This window comes from Corylus avellana, chromosome ca1 (genome assembly GCF_901000735.1).
Source record: "Corylus avellana chromosome ca1, CavTom2PMs-1.0".
Taxonomy (NCBI): domain Eukaryota; kingdom Viridiplantae; phylum Streptophyta; class Magnoliopsida; order Fagales; family Betulaceae; genus Corylus; species Corylus avellana.
Window position 1 is genome coordinate 31219983 of NC_081541.1, and position 9442 is coordinate 31229424.

General features: G+C 34.6%; 1 protein-coding gene across 3 annotated transcripts; it reads right to left on the reverse strand.

Moving 5' to 3' along the window:
- Positions 1-1872: 1872 nt before the first annotated feature.
- Positions 1873-8613, reverse strand: LOC132184282 (uncharacterized). Of its 3 annotated transcripts, none has more exons than XM_059597856.1 (14): positions 8396-8613; positions 6719-6830; positions 6316-6428; positions 5298-5420; positions 4766-4968; positions 4596-4671; positions 4188-4274; positions 3951-4031; positions 3653-3685; positions 3455-3508; positions 3329-3370; positions 2901-2979; positions 2742-2812; positions 1873-2340 (listed from the first exon to the last, which is right to left on the reverse strand). In XM_059597856.1, the coding sequence occupies exons 1-14, from the start codon at positions 8558-8560 to the stop codon at positions 2257-2259; spliced, it is 1323 nt and encodes a 440-aa protein (XP_059453839.1). In that variant the 5' UTR covers positions 8561-8613; the 3' UTR covers positions 1873-2256. The 3 variants fall into 3 exon arrangements, with proteins under 3 accessions (XP_059453839.1, XP_059453847.1, XP_059453856.1); XM_059597864.1 differs by having other exon boundaries at positions 8388-8471; XM_059597873.1 differs by lacking the exons at positions 6719-6830; positions 8396-8613 and adding an exon at positions 6567-6600.
- Between the last annotated feature and the right edge of the window lie 829 nt (positions 8614-9442).

Below are 9442 nucleotides of genomic sequence, written 5' to 3' on the forward strand. Positions count from 1 at the left end.
TATAATCCAAAAAGCTCTTTTTTTTTTTTTTTTTTTTATGAGTAATAAAAATTTATAGAAAAAAGGGCCAAAGCCCTCGTACATGAAAAGTATTTAAAAGAGCCAAGACCCTAGAGGTTAGCACAATCTAAAAAGCAAATCAAATCTACCCGATTTCTTGAGACAAAAGAAGGAACATATACATAAATTCAATCCAAAAGAGACCTAAAAATTGAGGATTTTTGGAAAAAGCACACTGGACTCTCTATCCTTAAAGAGATGCTGATTCCTTTTTTTCCAAATGCTCCGTAATAAAGGAAGCAAGAATAACTTTTTAAATAGCTTTTTTGGAGTAAGTTGGCCCTTGAAATTTCCAACGATGGAGCAACTCTAGGATGTTACTAGGCATGACCCAAGAGACCCCAAAAATGTTAAGAACCAAGTGCCATAGGCCAGCAAAGTACTTAAGATGATTAATAGATTCCTCATTCTTTTTGCAAAGGCAACACCAGTTAACTAGATGGAAGCCCCGCCTTCTGTGGTTATTCACGGTGAGGATTTGACTCATAACTACTATCCACAAAAAGAAAACAATGTCAAAAAGGACATTTACCTTTCAAATACTTTTTTAGGGGAAAGCACTCTGTACCAGACATGGTTTTACTTGACTAAAAAAATAGCTTAGGATAGACATGGTTTTTATCGCTAGGTAACTTAACTCTGAATTTTTCACCTTATACATATAAGGTGAATTTTTCCTAGCCCCAACTTTGATTTTGTAATGTATATAGGTGAAATACAACAAAAATACGTAAGTATCGGTTTAGGCATTAGTTTTCTGTCTCTATATACAGCGTAACTAATATAGAGGGTAGCAAGTCCCTAATCCTAAGCCTCAGCCCATCCGCCACGGAAAGCCATAATAAATTCTGGTGGTCTATTGCGTCACTAGACACACTACTCTATATCAGTTGTTGATGGTGTTTAATGTGCTTTAAAGAATATGGTACTTGTGTTACCAAAAAAAAAAACGAAAGAATATGGTTCTTGGCGTTTAACGAGTCAAATGGAATGGTGCTGATGGGCCTGGAAAACAACCATAGAGTAGGCTAGTGGAGTACATTTTTGTTGACTGTAAAATGCCATAGTGTTTCGATGTTATATAAATGTGAAAATTATTTTTATGGTGTATTGAGTTGGTTGTTAATATATTTTTTTGATGAGTTGGTTGTTAATATTTTTGGATAACTTCACTTTAGACCCTTGAATTATCACGCGATTTGATAAGTCCTCAAAACTTTAAAACATCTCAATTTGAACTCCTGAACTTTTAATTATAGTCAATTTAAACCACTCTGTCAAATTTAGCCATTAATTTCTAACGGCAATACCTAAAAAAACCAAAATATCCCTAATTTTCGTTTTTTTTTTTAAGAAAAAAAAAAAAAAACAAAAGGAGAGAATTTTTTTTTTTTTTAATTTTATAAAAAGTCAGGGGTATAAACGGTATTGTCTCACTTTTAACGTTTAAAATATGACAAAGTAGTTCAAATTGACTACAATTGAAAATTTAGAAGTTTAAATTGAGAAATTTTGATGTTTGTGAGGACTTGTCAAATTGCATAGTAATTCAGGGATTTAAAGTGAATTTTGAGAAAAGAAAACAAAAGACAGAAAATAAGAATTTTAACAAAGAAAGCCAACCTGTTTTACTCGACTAAAAAACAGTCTAGGATAGACAAGGTTTTTATGTCCAGGTAAAACTTGCCTCTAAATTTTTCACTAGAACCCATTGGGGAACAAATAGAACTTTCTTTTCTAGCCATCATGTACAGTACCTCAACGCACTAGCGACCACAATTTTACATATGAGACCAGAAATTAGACAGCCCATAATCGAAATCTAATTACATTTTCGGGTCCTGAGATACATATAAAGAGTCCTAATGTGAGGCGTACATAGACTTTAATACCGAACCAACCCACAAGATTGTATGACTCACATGAATCCTAATTATAGAAGACCTTTAGTTGCTTACACTGGACCCAACTGTTCTTTCAAGCTTTTGAGAATCTTCTAGAGATTTTAAGGTGTTCTGAGTGGAAGTGTGAATATATATTTGAGTGCATATTTTGTTCTTATATTCTCTCTTCTTTTTTGGTTTGTTCTATGTGCTTATGAGTGGCCCGGATAGAATAATATCGATCTCAGGGCAAAATGAAGGCCAGAGAGAAATAGTTCTGTTATATTAGAATAGATAACCCAAATTCTAAGAACTAGGCCTCAATGCTGTGATTATTTTCAGCTCTGTGACTTGAAGGAACTCCCCTTATCATAATACTCTGAATGAAGGCAATCATCTGCATGACAACATGTAATTTGTTAAGCACATCCATAAGAACTGAAAGCATTAAAATGATGTATGAAGAAGAAATTAAACAATCAACATGTAAATTTTCTGTGACACTAGTGTAAGATTTTCCACCTTAGATTATGTACTTATTCTTTTAGGAAATCTCATATTGGATCCATCTAAATAATTAGCAACTCTATACAAAAGTTTTGTTGGACTTGCGTATCACCGGCATCATTGACATGCATGACTTCCGGTTTAATTTTATATGGTTTAACTATAATAATCATAGGTTTCACACGTGCAGTTTAGTCAGCATGGACTGCCATTCTTTACTGCTGGAATGGTACCAATTTTCCTATTGTGATTTCTTGTATGACTATTAGCTCAGAAAGTAAAAGAAGTTACCATGGCAAACCCAATGCACATGATACTGAAACCAGGGAAATGAAATGGTGCTTCTTCAGATAGGAATAAAGCTGCATAGATGGCAGAAGAAATTGTCAATCTTTAGATACTTTGATCTGTAATAAGTTTTTTGTTTTGGTTTCTCAATCTTCGACATACCTGTTAGAGGACTAAAAATTAATGGAGAAATGATGGTGGCAAAGGAACTTATGCCTGAAATGCATCCTTGAGCCTTCCCCTGACATGCATCTCATTGTTTCAATAAGTTAAATGAAGGAAAGAAAAAGAAAACTGCTATGATATGTAAGATGAATAAAGCGGGTGTATTCAGGGATTTGGATTTCCTACAATTGGTTGTTCGAATTGCACACAATTTGGGTAACTCCACAAAAAGGGCAGGCGTGGTGGGGTTCACCTGCCTCGGGTAAGTAAGCCCCACATTTGGGCTCCCTTAAGGCAGGTAAGCGGGACACTTATTCTTTTTGGGGGTGTGCAATTCAAACAACCAATTGTTGCAGATAGCTATTCATCGGTAAGTGGGTAGAGTAACAAGTTAGGACACATGTTGGAAACCCCATAGAATTTACCTGCTCGATGGGCCCAACTTGTTTTGAAACGATGCTGCGTAACTGTGAGTAAATTTCAAGAAGTATTTTAGTATAAGCTAGTGTAATACATACAACTTTTACCAAGAAAAAAAGTAAATAACGTACGCTTGGTTGCACACAGACGGTAAAGATGGAAAACACTGTAGTGGCATAAGGAACCTGCAGATGGTGAAAATGTCTTGGAGGATTATATGAATCAAAAGATGCTTAGAAAGAAAATACTCGTAATATTTGAAGCACATATTCTCATTTATTAAATAAAAGAGAAATAAGAAGCGCAAGACTTTGTTGAAGAAGGATTACCCAATCTGACCAAGCTATGCTGCTAACAAACATCTGCATTAAATCATGTCATAGTCAGTGCTATATGTTCAATGAACTGTTTCAGTCTCACTAGCTAGCTTGCACAGACAATAATACCCAAATGGCTGCAAGGAAAATATGAAAGAGTAATGCTGTACACACTCCCTGACGTGGTAGTGAAAATTACTATTTGATCTAAAATCTAATGGTAATTTTCACTGCTACGTTAAGAAGTCTGCACTTGAAAGTGTGTGTAGCATTTTTTAAACATAAAAAGAAGGGATAATAAGGCACGTACGTTTGTAAAGCCCATTAAGAGACCTATGGAAAGCAGCTTCTCCTCTCCAATAACAGGTACCAAAATGGGCATGAAAATCAGCTGCAGGAATTTCCAAGTTTTCAAGAGAAAAACACATGGTGGCCAAAAAAATAAAAGAGAAATAAGTAGTTCCCTTAAATGAAAAGAAAAAGATGAAGGTGCTGAGCAAATCAGATAGCAAAATGTAGATGGCAGAATGTCGAAGAACAAAGATACCTGTGAAATGGTCCCTGCAACCGCAACAATTAGCATTAGATCAGCATATTGGTTTTTGTTGAAGTGGAAACGAGCCTTTAGGAAGTACTGCATGGTGCGAAACGTTTCGTTTTAGTAATAAGAGAGAGAAATTAAATATGGACCGTTTGATTTATGCACTATAAAGGATAGGAATTTTGAGATCTGGGTGACATTATATGTTCTAAGCAAACCATTTCTGTTTCTGTGATTTGATCATTCAAGTGTTCTCTAATCCATTGAACAACTACATTATTGTATAAGCTTCATTAAAGAACTGTTGTTTGGTCTTTGGTTTTTTCATGGGAGTTTTAACAACCTTATCAACTGCACTAACCATGTATATCAGGTGATTAAATCCATAATTTTGACAATGAAGAAGAACTATACCAGTAACGAAGCTATTATCCCACCCTCTGCAAGACCATTGAAGAATGTAACAACTGCTGCTTGCGAAAATGTCGTGCTGCAAATACGATGTTTGTTAAGTTACTTTACACGTCAACCGGTGCGATATGAGCGTGAAAAGTAGCGTTGCATTTATATACACAAAGTGTTACCTAATCTTGGTCAAGCTAATCAGGTCCCCCATCGATGGAATCCTCTTAAAGACTTGCGTTGTCTTTTCTAAATCAGCATCTTCTTTAGTAGCATTTGGAGCTTCCTTCAAGATCGGTTGCCTTATTCCAACTCCATTGGGTATGCTTTCCTCCAGAAAAACTCTCACGTAAATGGCTGCAAGGATTGACATGAATGCAGCAACCTGGATATTTCATAAAAAAAAATAAAAAAAATAAAAATCACAAATCAAAACCAGTTGTTAGCCAACTAGCCAAGTATAATAGAAAAGTTTATTCCTATTAAATCATTGCTTATCCCAAAAGTTTAAGTCGTTAGGATTGAATAAATTTAATCATTTAATTAATATTTTATAACACATTTGTTGAAATATTAATTAAAATAGAAGGTAAACTGTGGAATTAGAATTCGAACTCACTTAAATCACTACTTATCTTAAAACTTTAACTTTAAAAAAATAAAAAATAAAAAATTAACCATTTAATCAATACTTTAACAATTTCTAAAGAATACCTGAAATGTTGAAGCAGTGGAGAGAAAACGAGCTGCTAAGGTTCCACATACAAACGCAGCTGAACCTACCCCAGCTAGAATTCCAAATGCTGGTGCCCGTTCACATTCTGGAATTTTATCTGCCTGAGAAGCAACAAACACACACAGTTTCAACACACAGCAGAAGATTTTTTTTTGTTTTTTTGTTTTTGGGTGAGTTTGAAGGAAGAAACAAATGCTCGATCTATTCCCAGCCCTTGTTTTCAAATGCTAGGGACGTGCTATAAGAGCTTTGGCAGTCTCACATAGTAATCAACTTTCCCCGTTATAAATCTTATGAGAATGCTTTGATATAAATTTTCAGCTTATTATAAAAGAAGCTGATCTGTTGGTATCTTATCTTGCTTTCTTCCAGAAAATAACATGGAAACCTTTGATCGGATGGTTTTGGTGGTTTTTTCACTGCCCCTTAACCCTTCTTGCCTTTTGCTTTTATCTAATTCGCTGACTGGTATAACAGCTAAAGACTAACTCAAGGGATGGTAATTTGTGTGTTGGCGTGTTGAGTTTGAATTGAGTCGACTCATAGGTTAACTCAAACCCGACCCATTTAATATAACAGATTAAACTTACCCTAACACAGCATCACAACCCATTTAAATAAGCGAATGACAGGAAACACCTATATAATCTGCTTAATAAACAAGTTGTGTTGGGTTAACTTGCAAAACCCATTTAACAAATAGGTTGTATTGGGTTTACCCAAACACGACCCGTTTGACCAATTTTGACATGTACCTTTAGCCTTTTGGGGGTTCTGTTTTTCAATTGTAAAAGATAAATAAATTTGTTTTTTATACAGGTATTGGGTCACATATGGGTTAAATGAGTTGACTTGGGATTGACTAATTTATAAAACGGGTTAATCGACCCAAGTCCATTTCCATCCAGCCACTTGAACATGCATCTTGGCATAACAGCTTGAGACTTAAGCACAGATACAAGCTATAGGGGGTGGCTTGGGGGGGGAATAAATTACCACATAAGCCAGAGCAAGGCAGTTGGTGCAGCCATCAGAGACCATGGCAGTGAGAGTCCTGATGACGAAGTAGGCATAAAAGAAGTTGGTCGCCCTGCTATATGCCAATATTACTGCACAAATATTTTCCTCCCCTCGTTAGTATAACATTTATTCATCCATCTCAAATCTGTATCAACCCATTTCATCCTCAACAATTTTGGGTGGAAAAAAGGGTAAAAGTATACATTAATGTTTAATTATCACTTAACTATTAATTTCCCATGCCATTTTGGTCAACCACTTGCTTCAAAAGTCATCAAGATGTGAAAAGCTTACAGACAAGAGTGGGTTTGTAGGCCCAAAAACGCACTCATATATATATATATCACCAAATATTAATAAGGGAAGGAAAGAATTATACCTAGTGGAATGATGGAGAGTGTAATGGGGAGGGTGAGCAGGGCTTTTCTCCCGTACTCGTCCGACAGATTCCCAATTACTGGTGTGATTATCATTGCTCCCAATCCTATGATCTGCATCATCACATTTCCTGAAACTTAAATTCAATAACAAAAACTATATATTTACCAAAACAGCAAAATATATATTTTGCTGTTTTGGTAAATATTTTTTTGTGTGTGTGATTCATCCTTGTCAAGTGTAAAAGTAGTGCACTATAAAAAGTGATCTAAATTATAGTAATGGGCTTTGACTAGTTTCTGTACTGAGCTTGCTTCACCACACATTCATGTAGGTCCATTCGCCATGGAAAAGGAAAGTGACCCACTTCTCTCTCTCTCTGGTTACGTCCTAGAAGATTCCCCTTCCCCCTTTTTTCCTACTAACAGCCCCTTTCAATCTTCTGAACATATTTGTACCTCATCAGATCACCAATCTGGGATGCAAGATTGATATCAGACGATTCAGACTGTCTCAACTTCTACTTTTATGCCGAAAAAGAGGCGATTAGAGTGGCATCTTTACTTGGACATCAACATAATAAAATTTATTTATTCATTTTTGGCATGTTTACACAAAGGGAGAAAAGGAGAGAAAGAGACTCGAACTAGTAACCTCCGCTTTATTAGGTATAGTCCCGTTAAGCTACCCCATTGTGTTTTTAGATGGCAGATAATAGAGTTTTTTTTTTTTTTTTAATGAAATTTAACTGAATCTTCAAATGAAATTGCAAATTAACCCAAAAAATCAAAAACACTAAATCAAGCTCTTTTTGGTTATTAAGGAAGTGGGTGGCTAAAGGGAAAGGGGCCTCAAAATTGGACTTTATTTACCCGAAAATTGAGTCCTAAAAATGGGTACTTATTCTATCTTTAGACTGACTTTGTTAAGCAACCTATAAATTATAATATTTACAGACAATTTAATCAAAAATAAATAAAGAAAGTGTGTTTGAAACATGGATGTAGCAGGTGCAGCTGCGAAAGTAGACGTTTCAATTACATAGAATAGAATAATGGTAGCTGAAAAAGCATTGATTTTATTCGATATATCTCTACTTATTTTTCAAACTTAAGAAAAAAAAAAAATTAGAAAAATATGAATGGCTATGGAGAGCCAACATGGTAGGTTTGAAGCTTAGGTTGGGATATTCAAGGCCTGCAAGTTACGTGTATGTCCAAGACTGCACATTTAAAGCTATTATATCGCGTTAAGATACGTCTTTGGAATCATCTGAGACCCCCATTAAATTTGAAAGAAAAAGGGCAAAACTGAAAATGACCAATTTTTTTAATTTTAAAAAATAAATAAATTACACACTATTAATTAACCGACTCTCTCTCTCTATATCTTTTATTACCATGCAAAATGTGGAATTAATTGACCATGCTTAACAATAATTGAGATCTAATACAACTTTGTATTGGACGTTAAACCACCAATTTGTCAACAAAATTAATATTTAATTAAAAATTAAAATTTAATTGATATTGATCTTCTTCCCTGATGGCCTTAACCCAAAAACAGAAAAAGTATTGTGGAGTTTAAGGAAGAAAATTGTTGGAAAAAATGAAAAGCATGAGAAGAAGAAGATGAAGAAGAAGAACCGGCGAGAAGAATCAGAAACGTACGTACGTACCGCTTGTTGGGAACCGGTGAGGTAAATTGCGAGGGAGCACTCGTCTTGACCGGGGCAAAGAGCTAGCATGGTGACGTCGGTGATGGCCGGAATCACCGTGAAGTTGGCAAAGGTTGAGAGGAAAACCGTCACGAAGAGGTGGCTCAAACCTGAAAGCTTCTCCATATCTCTCCAGAAATATCTAAAAGAAAAGCTGTTTCAGTGGGAAATGAAAGTTTTCATATATATATATATATATATATATATAATTAATTAATGGGTTTTTGCGTATTGTACGTGCTAGCTTTTGCTTTTTTTTTCCCCTCTTAAATGGGTGCGCGAGTGTACGTGTGAGAGACAGATTAGGAGAGTGAGGGGGAAAATGAAGACATTTTTCTGTGTTTCATGTCGTTTTCTGAGTGCGCGTAGCTTCTAAGATATTGTAAAGATAAATCGACAGAATTCAACACAGGTTACATAAACAAAGAGGAAAGAATGACTTTTTTCAAAAAGTTGGTTTGTCCCGAAAATAATTATGAGTTTGTTTCTAGAAGGAGGAATAGAGTTTTATAATGAATTTGGATCCAGAGGAAATTCAGTTTGTTTTCTTTGCCATCGGGATCTCTTTTAGTTTATTGTCTAAATGTGATATAACTTTTAAAATTATGAATATATTAAAATTTAATAATAATTACCTCAAATTCAATGATGATTATAAAACTCACGTCACATTTAGGAGGACACAAGGACAACTCTAGCATTATGCATATGAAATTGTGCATAATTTTTAAAAATGTAGTTAATCATTTGACAAAATTGCAATTTGGCATTTAAAATTATAATTTAATCTTTAAAATTGTGGATTTAAAAAAAAAAAAAAAACATCTTCTTACCTGCAATTTAAAAACATAAACGCAAATTTTTTACATTTTCAAATCAAAAATTTTTAAAAGTGAAATCTCAAATAATTTATTTTTTTCGATTTAATTTAAAAACGTAGATCCAAAGTAAGCTTTCAAATAAGATGATAGCTCGGGATCCCCTCAAATCCTTGAGGGAATTTGAGAT

Excerpts from the sequence above, each read along its gene's own strand:
- LOC132184282 (XM_059597856.1), bottom strand. The coding sequence starts at position 8,560 with ATGGAGAAGCTTTCAGGTTTGAGCCACCTCTTCGTGACGGTTTTCCTC. Across the intron at positions 4,275-4,595 it reads GGATAATAGCTTCGTTACTG|TACTTCCTAAAGGCTCGTTT; the intron begins GTATAGTTCTTC and ends CGCACCATGCAG. Across the intron at positions 3,371-3,454 it reads CCGTCTGTGTGCAACCAAGC|TTACGCAGCATCGTTTCAAA; the intron begins GTACGTTATTTA and ends ATTTACTCACAG.